The 20,974-nt window shown below is 39.3% G+C and overlaps 2 protein-coding genes across 2 annotated transcripts; both read left to right on the top strand.

Annotated features, from left to right (window-relative positions):
• The first annotated feature begins 13 nt into the window (after nt 1-13).
• Nucleotides 14-17,091, top strand: LOC109199460 (uncharacterized). Its single transcript, XM_019354834.1, has 2 exons — nt 14-902; nt 16,302-17,091. The coding sequence occupies exons 1-2, from the start codon at nt 531-533 to the stop codon at nt 16,806-16,808; spliced, it is 879 nt and encodes a 292-aa protein (XP_019210379.1). The 5' UTR covers nt 14-530; the 3' UTR covers nt 16,809-17,091.
• On the top strand, nt 6,785-16,172 carry LOC100695076 (glutamic acid-rich protein). Its single transcript, XM_019354826.2, has 6 exons — nt 6,785-6,982; nt 7,643-7,757; nt 11,161-11,502; nt 11,853-12,134; nt 12,236-12,388; nt 14,078-16,172. Exons 2-6 carry the CDS (start codon nt 7,652-7,654, stop codon nt 16,015-16,017), a joined length of 2,823 nt encoding a protein of 940 aa, XP_019210371.2. The 5' UTR covers nt 6,785-6,982; nt 7,643-7,651; the 3' UTR covers nt 16,018-16,172.
• Nucleotides 17,092-20,974: the final 3,883 nt, after the last annotated feature.

Consider the following 20,974-nt stretch of genomic DNA (forward strand, 5'->3'; position numbering starts at 1 on the left):
GAAGGAAATAATCTATATTCTGTGTTTATGGCACAGAAGGAGACACAGAGAGAAAAACTGGAGGCAGAACGACAGAGAGGGGAAAACCAGAGGGACAACATGGGAATGACAGAGAGGAAAGAGAGGAACAGAGGGGTCAGACAGAGAGCAGGATTTCATCAGTCAGCAGCAAAGTTCCACTGAATACAGATCTGAAAATACAAGACAAAACACGAGGACAAAACCACGAGAAACAACCAGACGAAACATCTCAGCAGAGCCGAGAAGACATCAGAGAGCAGCCAGAGAAACTGAGAGGAGCAGAGAGGAAAGAAGGAGCTCAGGGAAAGGAGCTGGAGGTTAATGAAGGGCTCAAATCTGAGGAAACAAACAGGAAGGACAAGAAGAGAGAAAAACTACAACTCCCACATGAAGGAGAGCTGCAGGCAGAGCGACAAGTGAACGTAAATGAAAAAGAGCAGCTGGAGGAATCTGTCAGTCTCACAGAGAGAGGAGTCGACTGTGTGGAAGGAAAACAGGAGGAGGAGCCGATGGAGACTGATCAACCATGTGATGTTGATCGACACAACATCCAGAGTAGAGAAAACACACAAGAAATTAAACCACAGGAGGTCTGCACATTACCAGTTAAGAAAGAGGAAATTCAAGAAGGGCATCATCAAAATTTGAAAAAGGTACAAAAGTATGAGAACAAACAGAATGATGAGTTTATGGAGGTTGATGATTTTGCTCACAATCAAAATGCAGCAACAGCACAACTGAATAAAAACATTGAATGGGCCAACCATCAGCAGAGGCTGCCAGTTCAAACAGAACCACAAGAATTTCTGAAAGAAAATGATGAAGATCTCGAGGATCAGATGGAGGTTGAAGAACATTCCCACCCTAAAGAACCCAAAGAGGAGTCCATGTTATTAGGAGAAGAAAAGTCCTCTAATTTCCCCTTACCTTTGTACACTGATCAGGAACCATGGAGACAAAAAGAGACACAAGGGCAACTTGTAGAAAAAACACAGGGAATGGAGAGTGGGGAGCTGGGGGTTAACCAATGGGTCCAAGCTGATGAAACAAACAGGAAGGACAAGGAGAGAGAAAAACTGCAACCCCCACATGAAGGAGAGCTGCAGGCAGAGCAACAAGTGAATGTAAATCAAAGAGAGCTGCTGGAGGAATCTGTCAGTCTCACAGAGAGAGGAGTCGACTGTCTGGAAGAAAAACAGGAGGAGGAGCCAATGGAGACTGATCAAACAAGGCAATCAAAGGCCCTTTGATTTCTCTTTCCTTTTGTACTCTGATCAGGAGCCACAGAGAGGAAGAAGAGACACAAGGAAAGCAGCTCAAGTAAAAAAGAGACAGTGACTGAAGAAAAACAGTGAGCATGCGGTGGAGGAACTGGAAAATGACAGTTATACCTCACAAAAGCAGGATGGAGTTTCAGCCTGTTCAAGCACCTGTGTTAGCAAACCACATGAGTACCACAGAAAGTTCAGGAGCTATTTAACTTTAAATAACTTTAATTTCCTGAGCTGAAATTAGAGATATAAACTCTATGATTAAAATTTAAACACATCTTTCAGTTTATTTTTGTGACCACAGTGATTACAGCTTGAACTAAGAATGGATGACTCAAAATTTCTTTGAGTGTCCTGCTGTCTTGAATATCCATCATGATTAAAAATAATTATGTTGTTGTATTTTTGTGTAGTTTTATGTCAGAATTTGTTTGCTGTCTTTTTAGCAGCATGGCCATGCACATGCACATAGACAGTGCTGGTCTGCTCACCTGTCTTTGCTCCAAAATCAAATATTTTAGTGACCATGTGGTGAAATGTATTGGAAATACTTTTGTACACAATGTATTACTAAATATTGAAGATTAAACTTTTTTAATGATTAATTTAGTTTTATGTCAGAGTCCTGGTCTTTGCTTTTCAGCTTTTTGTGACACAGTCACTGTGCTTTTGTATCTACTTGGATAATGGACAGGAGCTTGCATGAATAATTCAATAATAATAAGAGTGAGAGCAACAACAAAAACAATAATAATAACAGAATGTAAAAACATTTTTATCTTTAGGTTTGGAAAAATTTTAACCCCTCACCTTCTCATTTCATCAAGCATTTAGTAAAAACTCAATTACAGTGATGGTTAAAAAAGAAAATGCAAATGACCCTTTCTAGAGCCATTTGCATAAGCATTAGCTAGATTATAAACTAAAATTCAACTTCAAGTTCAAAAACATTTTAGTGAACTGAAATCAAATTAAACAGCTTTATGAACTTTGCATACTTAACAATAAGTCAGTTTAATTAATTTATTAAAGCTAATATTATGTGAAAAATACTGTGTATTTCTACTTCAGCTTTTAGGCCGCTCAGACCTTATATTACCATATCACCCCGTTAGGGCTCATCGCTCTCAGACTGCAGACTTACTTGTTGTTCCTTGAGTATTAGACAGTAGAATGGGATGGATAGCCTTTAGTTTTCAGGCCCCTCTTCTGTGGAACCAGCTTCCAGTATTATATTTTTTAGGTTAGAGTGATACCGAAATAAACAATCAGTGCAATTTAAATTCTTCTTGTGTTTTTAAGCAACAGGAATAAAAGCTTAAGAAAAAAATAAAACTAAAAATGTTGATGAGGTAGGTATTCATATGGTTAGAATATGCCAACAGTACTTAGTTCAGTTTTTAAACTTTACCAGTCCTGGCCTCATTCACTGCACCATAAAAGCTCCTTTGAAACTGTTTGCTTGTATTTTGGTCTTTAGTATTGTGACCTTGTGCACCATCTGAGGGAAGAAAAAGAAAGTGACTGTCCGATGTTCTTAATAACTTTGAGTGATAAATCGGTTTGTTTGGTCAGCCTATAAGTGTCAGTATGAGAGAGTGTAAGAAGTGTGTGTGAGAATCTGGCTCAGTGTCTCCGAGATGACAGCATCAGTGTGTAACAATATACACTTTAGACGCATTAAGAGTCTCTGATTCAAGTTTGTGTCTGAACCAGTGCTCATCTCTGTCTATTGCAGTAACAGGAAGCTCTTCACCGCCTCCTCTCTCCTCACCTGTGTCTTCATTATTTCCTTTCAAACAGGTTGCATATACCACTTGTTGAAACGTTTAGCTAGGTAACCATTTCCAGATCAACTGGCTTTTCAGCACAGCTACTAGTGTCCCACTGTTACGCCCAGGTCTAGGGGTACAGGAATGTGACAAATATTTGGCTTGGTTTTGGGGACCAGACCATGGTCCCCAAAACCATACCCAGAAGCCAAATTTTTTTAGTGAACGGTGGTTTATTTGTGATTACGCTGAAAACTTAACTCCCGGGTGAACAATGGACAAATAACAAATAAAACAAGCTAAGTCAGGAAAGGAGGTGCTATCTAAAACCCTAGGTGAAACAAAAACCTAACGAAAGAAAGTGCTACACCTAACTACCTAACTGAAATAAACAGGAGAGAACGATACAGGAAATAATAAGGCCGCTCACCCCTTCTGTTTCAGTGTCTATTTACAAGTGAACTGATTTACACACTATATACACAACTCTGTTATCCTCAGGAACCACACACACAAGTAACACAGGATTTGGAAGCCTGAGTCAGGTCTGCTGCCGCCAACAACTGCTGGTGGCATGCTAGCCACATGATCAGGGGACCAGTCAGCCGCTGCCAGCTCTCCAATCAGGAAGGACCTGTAGATTCTTAAAGACACAGCACAGATCAAATATCCAGCCGGCCAGGGCTGTAACACCCACGCACGGTCTGTTGGACCAATCAGCACAGCACTGATGTTGGGTCAGACCTGCAGGAGGAATGCTCAGCTTTGAATGATTCTCACGACTAAGGTAGTTTGGTCAGACAGAGACCAAAGTGTTTGAGGTGTTACTTCACCCGTGAAAGTCATGGCAACCCAATGTATGATTACAGCTGCCCTTTAATAAACAATTAAATCAAAAACCATAAAGGTTTCTAGCTTGAGCTTAAACTTTCCTTTAAAAAGCATGTAGTTAGGGCTTCCCTTGATGCAGTATTGGAGTATTTCTACTCACATTTGTTCACTCACTCACAAATCTGCATATAAACATTAGTTGCATGACAGATGACTGTCCCTCACTGAGCCTGGTTCTGCTGGACGTTTTGCCCTGTTAAAAGCGAGTTTTTCCTTCCCACAGTCACAAGGTGCTTGCTCAAAGGGCTCCTAGTTATCTGACTGTTTCCCTGTATTATTGTAGTGTCTTTGCCCACAAGATAAAGCACTATGATGCTATTTTTGTTGTGATTTGACACACTAGAAAAAAAAAAATCTAATTGTAAACTTAAAGTTTTCAAGCTTAAATACATAAGCTATCAAAATAATGCAACACACTAATGAAAATTAACTAAAATTTGTAAATCAACTCTGAAACCAACTGAAACGAGCCTCTCTAAAAGAAAAAAAGAAGAAGCTATTTATGTTTGGTAATTAAAGCTGCTGAAACAATGTGCTATCACTACAGAATTAAAGGTCTTTTTCTAGAAAACACAATTATTTCCAGGTGACTGCAGTGACAACGTAAGCATTTTAAGACATTTTCAATCACTGAATTTACCTCGCACAGAAATGGAGTTCACTAAGCTCAACATTAATTATGCCCAAACCCAGAAAGCAGGTTGAGTCTAACCATTGAACTCAGTTGAATTCATTCATACTTACACAGCACCTCATCACAATAAGAGTATTATCAAGGTGCTTTATATAGGAAGGCAAAATAATAGTGATAGAATCCCAACAATCACATGACCTCCGTTGAGCAAGTGCTTGGGGCCAGTGGGAAGAAAGAAAGAAAAACTCTCTTTCAACAGCAAAACCAGCGAGCAACTGCAATCTTATAGTGCCACCATGTGGACAATTATGAAACATGCAACCTATGACAGAAAGAAACGTCTGTCATAGGAAACGTCTTCAAAAAAAAAAAAAGATTTTTAGAGCTGTTTAAAGTCTTAATTTTGCAAATTAAATGCAACAAATTTAAAAACATGAACATATTACAGTTTAAAGTAACAGTGAGTCTCATCCGGATGTTCATCGTTCTAAGAAACGACACCTGCAGACAGGAAACATGCCTTATTATCTAGGTGACCGGAAGTTGTCATCTTTTCTCCAACTTCTCTTGACTTCGATGTTATATATCAGGTTGGGGATTTTCAGAAACAGGCGGCAGGTATGTGTATATGAAAAGATACTGCTTCTGACAGTGTGTATGAATAATATATAAATAACAGCGGTGGAATTTTTGTCCTGTGGGAGTGGCGTTGTCTCCTCTACTTGAATAGTTTCAAAATTATAGCTAGTTTTGAATTTCTATCGAAAATCATTAATGGTGCTTTCATTAGTTTACATATTAACAGGATTACAACCAGGTTACTTTCGGAGAATTTCTCATATTGGTGTAGTTTGTGATCATTTGGGTCCTTTTTTAAATGCCCTCTAATGTCAGTGACGTCATATAATCACGAATGATGATTTAACAAAGCTTTATTCCGCTTTTCAGATTGTTATATATTAAAAACAAACATGTTTTAGTCTAGATCTGTTGTCGACCACGTCGTTCTTTTATTGCACATGAAAGTGAAACTAAACTTATGTAAGATTGCAGTACAGTCACAGGGAAGACGTGTATTTTTATTCTTATTTATTTATTTTGCATTTATTCTGTTGATGTCTGAACTCAAACCAGTCGCAAGTTCCGCTTCGATTTACCTTCTCACCGTGATTACGGTTTAATTGTCCCTGAAATTTTAATTGTATCTTAGCTTCCAGTAGGGGGCACCCATTCTCTCAAATCTTTAGATTATAAATTGAATCAGTCATATTTTTGCAAAATTCCATCTTGTTGAAAACAGTTTTGAGATCTCACTGAGGGCCTAACGTTTTGCAAAAATCTAGACCTTGAGTCTTTAATAATACTTAAAAAAAAAAATGATAGTCTTAAATAAGACACTGAAACAAGGCAATGTTTTTTAACAACTGCTTGGACAAATTTTTGAAAGCTAATTTTTTCTGACAACAACAACAACAACAAAAAACAAAAACCTGACAACAGTGTGTGTGTTCAAAAGTGAAAAACTATTTGACATTAAAATAAAATGTTTTTATGTCATTATGTGTAATTGTTCTGCCATGCATTGCTGAGGCCCGGTCAACCTAGGTGATAAATTAGTTTTTTTAACATAAACAAACAAAACTTAATGCAAACTATTTAGCTGACTCTGTCGATCGGTAAGCCCAAAAAATCGCTATAGAGGAAAGTGATTTTGGCTCTCTGATAACAAAGTCTTCTCTGACCCTATGAGTCTTACCCAGTAGATAATGCAGGTCTCTGTGAATCTGAGATGATTTTAGAAGCCTGGAAGTCTCCAAGCAAAGATGTTACTTGGAAAGGCTAGAGCAAACTATTTGACCTATTTGGACTAATATAGATTAATACTCAGATTTATACCTTTATTGTTTCACAATGGGTTCAAAGGGGAACTCCACAGTTTAGAGTTTAATCACAAAAGAGTTTATTAAAACAGCTTGGTAGGAGCAAAGCAAAAACAAAAAATAAAAAGAATATACTTATTTAATTAACCCACCCACTCAGCTGATGCTGATTTTGTTCTTATCTTTGAGGGGAGAAAGGATGGTGGCACTTCCAGCACTGAAGATGTGTTCCACTTAAATACTCAGTATTGATGGAAATAATCTGAAGAGCAGAATTTCTTGATACCCACATCTACTCAAATTTATAATCCACAGGGAAAACCTTGGAAGTCGTGAGAATCTGCAGTCCACCTGGAAAATCATGGAAGTCCAAATCCTTCTCATAATTATAATCTAACACGGTGATGACGAGCAGAAATAGAGTCAGATCCAAGTCAAATTGTAAGTTCACTGTGGCCAAACACCCCTTGGCACCTCTGCTGGTGTTTCCACCACTGACCCAGACACATCCAGGTATCCCAATTAATGCTTTGTCAAGTCTGCATTCAAATCACTCTTTTTTTTTTAACTTTTAATCTTATTAAACATTTCACCAAACTGAACCATATTTATATTTTTGCATTATGTTCTCATCAGTATTCAGCATAATTAACTATCAGCAAAATCACACATGATTCATGATTCTGTGTGACGACACAGTTCTTATCTTCTCAAACTCAGACATGAATAAAAAGGTTGATAATGGATCTCATCTACACACACAAATCTAGACATTAGAACAGACATTTTCACTACTCAGACTACATTTCTGCTAACATATTGATCAGGCTTATACATTTGATTAAGAATAAAGATGATCTACTTACTAGCAGACAGCAAAAAGCTCTGTTTTAACACTCTAACCATTTTTAACACATAAGACTGTGAGTCAAGTCCTTTTATCCCCTCAGCTGTGATAGAAAAGTGCAGCCTGGGGGACTTCTCTCTTTCCACGTTTCACGACAACACATTATGCAGCATTATACTGTATACTGATCAACATTACTTATGATAATGTCAGTTTAAACTCCAACTTAGACTACTTATGATGATTAAGCTGATAAAATGATGTTTTCTCCATCTGTTAAACAGGTTTTACCTGTTTAAACAATGTTGTTTCATTTCTACTTTCAGAATAGCACCATGCTCCATGTGAGAGATGGACGAACCTTTATGGTTCTGTTTGATCGATGCAGCATCCAGGTTTTCCACGCAGCTGCTCTTTTTGCTCTGATACACTCATGCAGAGGTAAGTGAAACACTTTCGTGTAACAGAGGTAGAACTCATCAGTGTTATTAAAATTCTACAACAGTGATTTATATACACAAACTTTGAGGTCCTCCTGGTGTGCTAATAGCTCCACTACTCCTCTTTGAGAGCTACTTTTACTTGTGTCCAGTATGAAATTGGATGCACGTGAGCAATACCGAAATTAATATTTTGTAACAGCAGTCATCAGCAAGGGATTCTAAAATTTAGTAATCTGTTGCAATATTATACTGTTGTTACAATTTTGTGATTTATGTTTCACCTTGACCGTCAAAGTGAAAAAAAAAAAAAGAAGCAATTTGTGTCATGATAATATGTACTCAGGGGTTCCACCGGGACCCATTTTGGGCCTCATGGAAAAAAAAAATCTTGCCTCCACCACTTACACCACAAAAATGAAAAATAGAACACTGTGGAGAAATCCATCAATATTCTGCATCAGGAACAGGTTACGGGCTCACGTACACTGCACACCCATGCCCAGTATCCTGCTAGCTAATGTTGAATCCACCGAGAACAAGCTTGATGACCTCAGAGCCAGAATTAAGTTCCAGAGAGACTTTCGGGACTGCAACCTCCTCTGCTTCACCGAGAATTGGCTGAACCCAGCGATACCGCACCACGCCGTGCAGTCAGCGGGATTCTTTTTGGTTTACCGCATGGACAGGACAACGGAGTCGGAGAAGAAAAGAGGTGGCGGAGTGTGTTTGATGGTGATCAACAGATGGTGCGACAGTGCGAGCATCTCCCCACTCACACGCTCCTGCTCGCCCAATCTGGATCTTTTGATTGTTAAATGTCGCCCTTTCTATCTCCCTCGGGAATTCACTGTGGTCATTGCCTGCACTGTTTATATTCCGCCTCACGCGGACTCGGACACTGCCTTATGTGAGCTACATGAGGCTCTCACACATCAACAAGCACTTCACCAAGATGCCGCATTCATTGTTATGGGAGATTTTAACAGAGTAAATCTCAAACTGACATTTCACAACCTTCACCAGCACATCAACTGCCCCACCAGGGGCACTAGGGCATTAGACCACTGCTACACCCCTTTCAAGAACTGCTACAAGGCTCAGCCTCTGCCGGCATTTGGAAAATCGGACCATGCCGCCATCTTCCTCATGCCTGCTTACAAACAAAGGCTAAAGCAGCAAGCACCAATCAGGAGGGAGGTCGTTTGCTGGACGTACCAATCAGTGACCGCGCTGCAGGACACACTGGATGATGTAGACTGGGACATGTTTCAGCGCAGCTCTGATGACATCAACATGTTTACAGAAGCGGTTGTGGGATTTATCAGGAAACTAGCGGACGACACAGCAGAAAGAACTATCATATATAAATACAGGCCATTTACCATATCATCCGAACGTTTCCCAACCAGAGGCCGTAGGTGGTTAAAAACATCAGTAACGCTCTGAGATCACGCACTGCTGCCTACAATGAAGGGCTCGTTTCCAGTAATATGGACCTAAACAAGGCTGCGTCTTAGAATGTGCACAGAAAGACAAAGCAGAGCTACGGGGAAAAACTAGATTCACAGCTATGACAGTGTGACTCTAGGAGCCTGTGGAAGGGACTGTGGACAATAACGGACTATAAACAACCAGCTTCATCAGTGATGAATGCCGACGCTTCACTAGCTGATGAGCTGAACAGGTTTTACGGCAGCAATTAAAACAACAAATGGTTGGGCGCGCCCGGAGTGCACCAGTGAAGACAACGTCTTCATCATCACAGACCATGCCGTGAGGAACACCTTCAGGAGGGTGAACACCAGGAAGGCAGCAGGACCAGATGCAATCCCTGGTTGGGTCCTGAGAGCCTGCGCTGACCAGCTAGCACCGGTATTCACTGAGATCAGCCCGTCAGCGTCTCTTCTTCCTCAGAAGACTCAGAGACTTCCATCTGCCACTGAGGGCGCTCAAGAACTTTTACTCCTGCACCATCGAGAGCGTCCTGAAGGCAAACATCTGCACCTGGTTTGGGAACAGCACCAAGCAGAACAGACGAGATCTGCAAAGAGTGGTGCGCTCGGTCGAACGCATCATTCAATCAGAGCTTCCTGACCTGCTGTCCATCTATACACCAAACGGTGCAAGACCAAAGCTAGGATGATTATGATGGACCTCTCCCATCCCAACAATGGACTCTTCTCACTGTTGAGGTCTGGGATGCGCTTCTGCTCCCTCAAGGCCAAAATAGAAAGAATGAGGAGGAGTTTCTTCCCCCAGGTTATTCGGGCCCTGAACCAGGTGTAGGACAGGACTCTCCGACACACATCACATCACCACACTCACTCTGGTTTTTCTTCTTGCACACTTCCTATAATTTATAATCTCTTTTGACCAATAATCTCTTATGTAAACTGTTATTTGCACATTTTTTAGTGTAAATTTCTAAGTTAAATCTGTAAATTTTGTAATAACCTGTAAATTTGTATATCTTACTGTAAAAATACTGTCATTTAATGGTCAACTATAAGCATTTCATCTCATGCCATGCTGTGTATGGTTGTGTGTGTGACAAATAAAATTTGAATTAGAATTACAGCCGTCTTCTTCTGTTTGTTTACCACCACTTTGTCCGGTTGGTTAGCCACCACCATTTTGTCTGTCTGTATCTGGAAGTCCCACAGGATCTTAACTCGGTCACTCTCCCATTTTGACCTCAGGACTTACCTGGGGTCTTGCCTGGTGTGATAGACCACAGCCTCTCTCTCTCTCTCTCTCTCTCCATATATATATATATATACATATATATATATATATAAGAAGGAACACGAGAAGCTGGAGAAATACCAAGGGCTCAGAGGAGAGCTCGAGAGGATGTGGAGGGTGAAGGTAACGGTGGTCCCCGTGGTAATCGGAGCACTAGGTGCGGTGACTCCCAAGCTAGGCGAGTGGCTCCAGCAGATCCCGGGAACAACATCGGAGATCTCTGTCCAGAAGAGCGCAGTCCTGGGAACAGCTAAGATACTGCGCAGGACCCTCAAGCTCCCAGGCCTCTGGTAGAGGACCCGAGCTTGAAGGATAAACCGCCCGCAGGGGCGTGCTGGGTGTTTTTTTTATATATATATATATATATATATACACACACACACACATATATATATATATTTCAAGTGGAAATCACACTTTCACACTTTCCCAATAATGATAATTATTGGGGAAAATAATTTGGCCAATATGCATTAATGAGTTAACGCATATTGGCCCTTGTAAGGGGTTAGGACTGGAAACATTTTAATTTCTTAAACTGTGAAAAATCTAATCTTAATCTGGTGTGAATACAATTCAGCTGTTTCAGGCACATGTATTTAGTGTTTACTCCTGTTGTTTACTTCATTTACCAAATGAAACCTTCTTCTCTTCAGGTCAGTCAGAGGTTATCGGTCCTCTTCAGCCAGTAGTGGCTTTGATTGGTGATGACATCATTTTGCCGTGTAACCTCGACCCTGTTATGGATGCTTTTGGTTTGGCTGTGGAGTGGGCGAGAGCTGACTTAGATCCCCGATTTGTCCTCCTGTCGCGGCATGGTGTGGACCTGGAGTCTAAAAAACATCCATCCTACACCAGCAGAACGTCTCTGTTCACAGATGAACTGAAGAATGGAAACATTTCACTGAAAATCTCCAAAGTCAAACTGTCTGATGAGGGAACGTACAGGTGTTTTGTTCCAGAGTTGGACAGATACACTACAGTTCAGCTTGTTGTTGGTAAGTGAAAATATTATCAGTTCAAATGTTTTAGTTTTTTTTAAAATAGTTAAATTAAAGTAAAATAGAACCTGCTTTAAGCTGACTCACAAACCTCTACAGTATCAGTCTACAGTGTACTTGTTTTGGCTCATAGTCCTTTTAGGGGATTCTTCTTGTGCACCTCCTGACCATATTCAAAGTGTTTTTTTAACAACCACTAAACCAACATTACCATTCATTGAGCAAAAAGTTGATGTAAGAAGTATGATCAGCTCTCACGCCTGTAATCTGACACTTAATGAACTAAAATGAAAAAAAAAAACAAAAAACTTTTCAAGTCATTGTTTTGTCACTGTTCTGTTTTCCAGGTGCTGCCTCTTCACCTGCTGCATGGATTAACAGCACCATCAGCAGCAGGGTGGTGTTACAGTGTGAGTCTGCAGGCTGGTATCCAGAGCCTGAGCTGCTGTGGTTGGACGGTGAGGGAAACCTCCTCTCTGCTGGACCTACAGAGACCCTCAGAGGTCCTGATGACCTCTATACTGTCAGCAGCAGAGTGACTGTGGAGAAGAGACACAGCAACAACATCACCTGCAGAGTCCAACAGAGGAACACCAACCAGAGCAGAGAGACACACATACATGTTCCAGGTAAAGCTCATATGTGAAGTAATGATGTGAATTCCCTTCAATAGCTGGATATTTTTGTTCAAATGATATATGAACTACTCTACATGCTGTTGTTATTTCAGACGATTTCTTCATTGTCATCAGTCCTTCCAGTCCTCCCAGTAATCCAACTAATGACCCAAATATCATTGCTGTGGTCATCGGTGCTCTCGTTGTGCTCATTCTGATTCTTGCCGTTTCCTTTGTTGTCTGGAAGAAGAGACGAGCCAAATGCAGTAAGTTTCCCCATCATTTGTTAAAATAATAATTAATGAGCCTCATAAATTATTTATTTGATTGTTTTTCTCAACAATCAATTCAAATCCCTTTTAATCATTTTAAGGTCTAGTGTGTTGGATTTAAAGGGATCTACTGGCACAAACTGAAAATAAAATTTCTAATTATGGTTTCATTAGTGTAGAATCACCTGAACAGTGCAAATATTTTCTTAACCCTTGAATGGCTTCACTTCCACACAGTCATCTGTGTTGCGTTGACATGTTTCTGTAGTAGAGGAAGTCAAACTCCACCAACATGTATTTTGATATACTAATACATTATAGTATTTATTTTCATATAGTGACATATTTTTGCTCATTACCATCAGCACTAAATAAATGAGCTTCCTCGCCTAACGTGAAACTCTGCACAACATTTTCAGATTCCATGTGCCTATTTCTGCTCTCTAAAGTCAATATATATCACTATATAGTCTCGGTATGAAGTCTTCTTCTTCCCATGAAATATGCCTACTTGTTGTAGTAAAAGAATACTTTTGAAGCAGATGCATAAAATGTTTGCCTAGTGAGTGAAAGATCCCTGATTTGATCCTGGGAAGAGACAAAAATCCCATTGGGATTGCATCAGGAAGAACATCAGGTGGACTCTACTACCTGTATGAAATCAAACATGTGGTGCTATGAACAGCATGCATGGGTTGAAAATAAATAAAAGGGCACAATAAACAGTGCAAAACACTGAAAAACCAAAAACCACATGTTTCTAAATGATCCCAGATTGAACAAACCAAATATTGGCTCTTTGCGGGGTGTTTGATTGATTGTTATTCTAACTGATTTTTTTTTTTTTTGCATGTGTGTTGTTGCTGCCTGTGTTTAATTGAGTACTTTCAGTAACTGTGAGACACTCGCTGCTGCCTATCTTGGCCAGGTCTCCCCTGAAAAAAAGGTTTAATCACAATGGGATCTTCCTGGTTAAATGAAGGTTAAAATAAATAAGTTTGTGTTTTCTTAGCCATGACTTTCAGGATGTCCTATGAACCTGAAACAGAAGTCAGTATTTTCCACATCATTTAGTCTGAGAGGTTTCTCTTGATCCAAGAAGCATAGGTTTGGTCGTCACAGACAGAGCTGGAGGCTGTGAACAAATGTCTGCACGCGCTCATTTTTTGTTAGTGTACCATCATGTCCATGAGATTTACAATAAGAATGCAAATTAGTTGAAATGTTCACATGTGGTGTCTGTTGCTGTATCTGTGCACTTGTAAGCACTTGGTTGTAATCTGTAAACTCACCACTAGATGCCACTAAACCCTACACACTGCTCATTTATTCAGGTAATTCAAGATTCAAGATTCAAGGTGTTTATTGTCATGTGTCACAAGAGAAAAAAGCCATTTCATTGTGCAATGTAATTCTTTCTTTGCTGTCCTCCCACAGATGCTGATTAATATATACAATAGAAATAGAACATATAAATACAAATAGTGCAAATAAATAAATGAAGACAGAAAGGAGACAAAATATGGAGGTGTGAAAGAGATGTGTGCAAAAGAGCTGTAGCTTAATATAAATTTCTAAAAATTCTGAGATTGTAAGTTTCTTCAGTTTTATCCTTTTACAAACAGCAAGAAGAACTGTGTTTCATATTGTTCATCAGTTTCTCCTGCTTCTTTATACATACAGAAAAGAAGAAGAGTGAGGAGGACGGAGCTGAAATTGGGTTAAAAGGAGAAAGTGAACCACTCATGAGTGGAAAAGAAGAAGATGATGATGTGGACAGAAGAGAAGCGCAAATACATGAAGATAAAAGAGAAATCAAACAAGATCAGCTTGTTTTAGAAACAGAGCGAATGAAGGACATCAAGAGTCCACAAGAAGAAAGAATAAATCCATCTAATGACAGAGAGTCTTTGATTACAATAGAACAAGAAACACATGAAGAACAGGACGTGACAGGAAGAGAAGAAGAGCATGATGTGGACAACAGTGGAGAGAAAAAGTTAAATGAGGAAAGAGAAATACAAAAAGGTGATTATGAGAAAGAAACGGAGCACAGGCAGGACACCAAGAGTCCAGAAGAGGAGAGGATGAGTTTGTCTGTCATCACTAAAAAAGAGCCTGAATTGGAAATGAAAGAAAAAACACCTGAACAGCAGAGCAGGAGAGGACGAGAAGAAGAGCAAAATATGAACATGAGAGGAGAGCAGAGAAATAAAGATGAAATACATTTGAGAAGCACAGATGATGACAGGATAAATCAGGATGTTATGGCTGAAAAAGTGTCTCAGTCTACAACAGAACAACAAACAAATGAAGTACAAGGAAGAGACGAAGAGGGCGATGTGGACAACAGTGGAGAGAAAAAGAGGAAAAAGAAACAGAAGAAAATGATCAAGAAAAAAACCAAAAAGAAACAGAGCAAAGAACTGGATGCCGACAGTTCAGGAACAAAAACATCTGCTGTGGCTGAAACTGGGTCTCAGTTTGAAATGAAACAAGAAACACGTGAAGAACAGAGCAGGAGAGGAAGATATGAAATACATAATGTGGACATCAGAGGAGAACAGAGAAATGAAGATGAAATACAAACAGGCAGCACAGGTGATGACAGGATAAATCAGTTTATTATGGCTGAAAATGTGTCTCAGTCTACAGCAGAACAACAAACAAATGAAGAGGAGATGACAGGAAGAGGAATAAAAGCCGAGGGAGCTGAAGGTGAAGGAGAGAAAAAGAAGGAAGCAGAAAAAGATTGTATAGAACTTTGTTTAGTACCACTTAGAGAAAAACTCAAAAAGTCGATAGTGTTAGTAAAGGAAGGAAAGTCCTTACAGCTTAGTTCCTTTACGTCCTTGATTTCAGATGTAAAGTTTTTAACTTCACATCTGAGCAGTGATCAGGAACCACAGAGAGAAAAAGAGACACAACAAGAGCAGCTTGTAGAAAAAAGACAGATGGAGAGAAATGTGGACATGAAAAAGTCAGACACTGAGAAAAAGAGAGCAGAGGAAAACAGAGATGATGGAAATAATCTATATTCTGTGTTTATGGCACAGAAGGAGACACAGAGAGAAAAACTGGAGCCAGAACGACAGAGAGAGGAAAACCAGAGGGACAACATGGGAATGACAGAGAGGAAAACAGAGGAACAGAGGGGTCAGACAGAGAGCAGGATTTCATCAGTCAGCAGCAAAGTTCCACTGAATACAGATCTGAAAATACAAGACAAAACACGAGGACAAAACCACGAGAAACAACCAGACGAAACATCTCAACAGAGCCGAGAAGACATCAGAGAGCAGCCAGAGAAACTGAGAGGAGCAGAGAGGAAAGAAAGAGCTCAGGGAAAGGAGCTGGAGGTTAATGAAGGGCTCACATATGAGGAAACAAACAGGAAGGACAAGAAGAGACAAAAACTACAACTCCCACATGAAGGAGAGCTGCAGGCAGAGCGACAAGTGAACGTAAATGAAAAAGAGCAGCTGGAGGAATCTGTCAGTCTCACAGAGAGAGGAGTCGTCTGTCTGCAAGAAAAACAGGAGGAGGAGCTGATGGAGACTGATCAACCATGTGATGTTGATCGACTCAACATCCAGAGTAGAGAAAACACACACAAGAAATAAAACCACAGGAGGTCTGCACATTACCAGTCAAGAAAGAGGAAATTCAAGAAGGGCATCATCAAAATTTGCAAAAGGTACAAAAGTACGAGAACAAACAAAATGATGAGTTTATGGAGGTTGATGATTTTGCTCACAATCAAAATGCAGCAACAGCACAACTGAATAAAAACACTGAATGGGCCAACCATCAGCTAAGGCTGCCAGTTCAAACAGAACCACAAGAATTTCTGAAAGAAAATGATGAAGATCTCGAGGATCAGCTGGAGGTTGAAGAACCCAAAGAGGAGCCCATGTTATTAGGAGAAGAAAAGTCCTCTAATTTCCCCTTACCTTTGTACACTGATCAGGAACCATGGAGACAAAAAGAGACACAAGGGCAGCTTGTAGAAAAAACACAGGGAGTGGAGAGTGGGGAGCTGGGCGTTAACCAATGGGTCCAAGCTGATGAAGCAAACAGGAAGGACAAGGAGAGAGAAAAACTACAACTCCCACATGAAGGAGAGCTGCAGGCAGAGCAACAAGTGAATGTAAATCAAAGAGAGCTGCTGGAGGAATCTGTCAGTCTCACAGAGAGAGGAGTCCACTGTCTGGAAGAAAAACAGGACGAGGAGACTAATCCAACATGTGATGCTGATCAAAAGAATGACAGGAGTAGAAATCGTTCAAATGAACAGAAACTTCAGGAGGTCTGCACTGTGCCCTCCAAGAAAGTGAAAGTTCATAAGAAAGAAGAGCAAGCAAGCATCAGAATTTCAAAAGCTGTGAAAAAAATGAAAATGATAATCAAATGAAGGTTGATGATGCAGCTTACAGCAAAACTGTATAAACCATTAAATGTCCCAAAGATCAGCAGAAACCGCCACTGCAAACAGAACAACAAAAATGTCTAAATGAAAATGATGAAGATCTGGAGCTGCAGATGGAGGTGGATTAACATTCAGGACTTCAGTTTTCAGTATTTACAGAAGAACAAAAAGATAAGCTCATGTTGAATAAATTTTAAAAACACTGTTGCAAAAGGAACGTCAATTTGAAACTTGCATCAAAATGCATTAAAAACATATTTGACAGTAATATGTGTGTCTTCTATTATTCTCCATGTACTCTGACTTTATGAGATCAAGCTGATACATTTAACAATCTGAGATGGACTTTTATTATTATTATTATTATTATTATTATTACTATTATTACTATTATAATAAGATTCTCAGTTCTTGTTAGTTTTCAGAGTCAGTTTACTTGTTTCCGTTTGGTTTCTAGGTCTGATCTGTCTATGATCTCATAAGCAAGCAAAAATAAATTTAAAAAAGTAACCTAAAACCAGTGATACACCTTGCCCATTTCTGCTGTCTGTCTCAGATCAGTCTGACATCAGTTTGGGGTATTGGTGTCTGTTCCTGGACCTTTGTTAACTCTCAGTCACCATTTGATACAAACTGATAAGTGAACAATATTACATTTTTATTCAGCGTTGTCCAATCACTAATAATTTACCAAGTTAAATTTTCCATCAAAGAGAATAAAGCTGTTCAGGAGATCATTACAAGAATAACTAACAAAACACAGAGACATGGATCAGAGGTGCTGACTGCCTCAGGTAAACTATCTTAATAACAGATGTGACCTTACGGAGAGAAACTTTCTGTGATGCTCTGTGAGTTTTCTTTCAACACATTAAAACAACATTCGCACACCACAAAAAAAGACTCCATGGATTCTGAACTACACTAATAGGAGAACTGCTCTCATATCAGCAGCCTGCAAAACTGGAGAAAGTTTGGACCCTTACATATAAACTTGTGAGGAAAACCATACAAGATCTTTATTCTTATTCATGGTGTGTGTATGCATGAGTCAGTGTAAATATGCAGAGAGAAGTGAGGATGGGGGCCTTACGATGACATATCATCATAACATTACTAATATTTCTCACCTTTCATTGTTTTCACTTTTCCACCATGCTGCTGTTTCTTGTACTGATAACTGAGGAGAGTTCAAAGGTCATTGTTTCCACCCAGAGAAAGATAAAGACAATATTTAAATTTTTGTGCCAATTTTTATGGGAACCTAGCAAGCAATTGATGAGACATATGACGAAAACAGTTTTTATGCTGAAAAATATTCTCTTTATTTTTCAGTGACTGTGAATTTCTGCCCCAAATTTCGTGGTAGTAAAATATTCAGCAAAGTAAATGAGCCTCATCATTCATGAAGTTACACCACTTATTATCGGTTAGGAAAAGTTTGATATCATAAGTGTCATCAAAGTCCACCAGCTGAGTAAAACAAGCTTCTTTTTTTCAGTTGTGTTGGTCATTATTGATGCTGCATTGACAAACAATGTTCAGGTTTGAGAAAGAGTGAAGGAGTACATTCACTTCACAAACAGAGTCACTGATGAAACCAACTTTTTAACCTGCACCAAACAAAACAAAACAAAAATAATACCTTGGACACTCCCACTATCACACACACCTCTTCCGGGAATGATGATGAAGCAACTGTGATCACATAATTTCCACATAATTTTTCTGATTCTATTTTTTTTATATACCTGCACCAGAAGAAACTAACACAGAATTAAAACCTTTTATTACTGGAGAGTTTACAAGTAATATTTTGTTTAAAAAAGAACATTGAGGCTGTTATTTCCAGCTGAGCTAATGAAGCAGGATTTTCAGCCACATAACACAAAACAGCTCACAGTTAGGCTCTGTGATGGGGTGTGCCCTCTGATACAGTGGATGCTTGTGCATGAATGCCACGGTCTGACAGCAGAGGCTCTATTTCCTATATACATTCAGCAAGTTCAACCTGTCACAGGAGCTTTTTGTCATCTTGTACACCTCACACATGTAGGGAGTGGCTGTGGCTCAGCAGGTCACCTTCTAATTTAAGGGTTGGTTGTGTGATCCCTGGCTGCTCAACGTATCTTTGAACAAGATATTGAAACTGGAGTTACTCTGGATGTGAAAATGTTAGAAAGCACTTGGATGTAGAAAAATGTGCTTGTGTGAATCTGTGTGTGTGAATGACGACATGTTGTACTGAACACTTGAGTGCAGTCAAGAAGAAAAGCAGAATATATAAGACACAACTGATTTACCATAATGAATTTTATTATTAAAATTAATGATGGCTAAAGAAGGTCAGTTACCTGATGTGAACTGAAGCAACAAGTGATACAAACAGAAACTAGACTTCCTCTTTAGTATTTGATAAAATGAGACTGAAGAATGATTTAAGAACAATACAATTTTATTTTGGAAAGATAAAAAATCCTGTCTTCACAATAAAAAAAAACAACACTATTATTCAAACTATGTGTCACAGTCAAACTTTCTTCTTTTTTTCCTGCATCATTATAAGACCCCAAATTGTATACCTACAATATTATGTTATACACATTTGGGACCTTATATATTAGAGTGACCATAGTTTGATTTCCAAAAAAAGAGGACACTTGGCCCAGTCATGAGCACCTCTAATAATACTGTTTGCTCAGAGAAAACATTAACTTATTTAAACGGTGCCTCCTCTGTGCAGTAAATGAATGGTGAAATAAAAAATGTCATATAGGCTTTTACAAGTAAACAAGTGCAAAAAAGAGGACGGTTGGTCACCCCATTATATATGACACACTACTGTCACAGAAGGAAAGGTATCACCAAGCCCACACATGTCAAATATGTTTGTGCCATGTCTTTCAAGCATGTTGCACCCTAACAGGACAAACATTTAAAAGGCCACATTAGTCTTTTGGCAGAACAGCGAGGGAACGATATCAACGTCTTCTTCTCACCTCTTAGTCTTAAGCCATCTTCTGATTACTGTTATTGAAAAAGACAGCAATGAAAATAACACCCGGAGGAAACTAATCTTTTGCACAGTAAAATCTATCAAAACTGAAATTTCCTCCACTAATTTATTTATTTATCTTTCTATCTAAAGTTGTTGTTTTTCTAATTACAGGCAATAGCCCTATGGCTATTTTAATAACCCGTTTTGTTCTTTTTGTTTTTTCAAAAAGACGAAAACGTGACCACACCCTTTTACTTTCTAGGTAACCGTGAGAAGTTGATGTTTCCGTGATGTTGCGCAATTTGTGAGGCTTTTAGCAGTCCAGGTAACCGGGAAGTTTCTCCCTTTGACTCCGACCGCTGTGAACATCTGGGAGCATTTCAGAACCAAACCTCAGGTATGTGGATGATTTTACAGGTGTTGTATTTCACGTGTTCTCCAACTTTATTTAAAGTGAGCGTCGTCAAGTTTTTCCCCCCGTTGGAGTGACTTACATTACTGCTACTGTACGCTTTTAGGAGTTATAGATAGCCGCGAAAATAAATATCACATTGATCAAAATCGTATCATGAATTTATTTCACCCTCATTGGTAGAATATTTTAGTAGCAGTATTTATCACGTCGGGATATAAAGCCCCAGGGCTGTGAGGAACAAAGGGGGCGTGTCCAAATGAAGCCCGTGTTTTTTTCAGAATATCACCTGGCCAAGGATAAATCGGGGCTGAAAATCGGGCACGATGTTGCTCTGTTTTGTTTTTTGACGTGAACTAGAAATGAGATGATTCTAAAGATTATCAGGAGCTTGATTCTATGCACATAATGAAGCCACCCATTAATGAGGCGGGGGGGGGGGGGTCCTAATGTGAGTTCTGAAAACTCTGCACTGCTGTCCCATTAATCTGTTGTCCAGTATTACATACATATCACAAACTCATAAAGAGGATCAGGAAAAGACGTGTGCATCGGGATCTAGCAATTATAACTTTGACCATATTACAAACCTTTAAATCTGACACCAAAAAGCTGCTAAGCAGCAAATATAACTCCACATCTGACTATCTGAGAACCAAAACTTGAAGCTAGAGTGAGACTATTAAAAAAGTCCAAAACACAGAAATGCTGGCTCAAGAGTCCAGATTTATTTTATTGAGA

The sequence above is a fragment of the Oreochromis niloticus genome, linkage group LG3 (genome assembly GCF_001858045.2).
Source record: "Oreochromis niloticus isolate F11D_XX linkage group LG3, O_niloticus_UMD_NMBU, whole genome shotgun sequence".
Taxonomy (NCBI): domain Eukaryota; kingdom Metazoa; phylum Chordata; class Actinopteri; order Cichliformes; family Cichlidae; genus Oreochromis; species Oreochromis niloticus.

What these genes read in the sequence shown, in the direction of transcription:
- LOC109199460 (XM_019354834.1), top strand. Translation starts at nt 531, where the DNA reads ATGGAGACTGATCAACCATGTGATGTTGATCGACACAACATCCAGAGT. An exon ending in ACCCTAAAGAACCCAAAGAG is followed by an intron (nt 903 to 16,301) that starts GAGTCCATGTTA and finishes GAACCCAAAGAG; the next exon opens with GAGCCCATGTTATTAGGAGA.
- LOC100695076 (XM_019354826.2), top strand. Translation starts at nt 7,652, where the DNA reads ATGCTCCATGTGAGAGATGGACGAACCTTTATGGTTCTGTTTGATCGA. An exon ending in GACACACATACATGTTCCAG is followed by an intron (nt 12,135 to 12,235) that starts GTAAAGCTCATA and finishes TTGTTATTTCAG; the next exon opens with ACGATTTCTTCATTGTCATC. An exon ending in GAAGAGACGAGCCAAATGCA is followed by an intron (nt 12,389 to 14,077) that starts GTAAGTTTCCCC and finishes TTATACATACAG; the next exon opens with AAAAGAAGAAGAGTGAGGAG.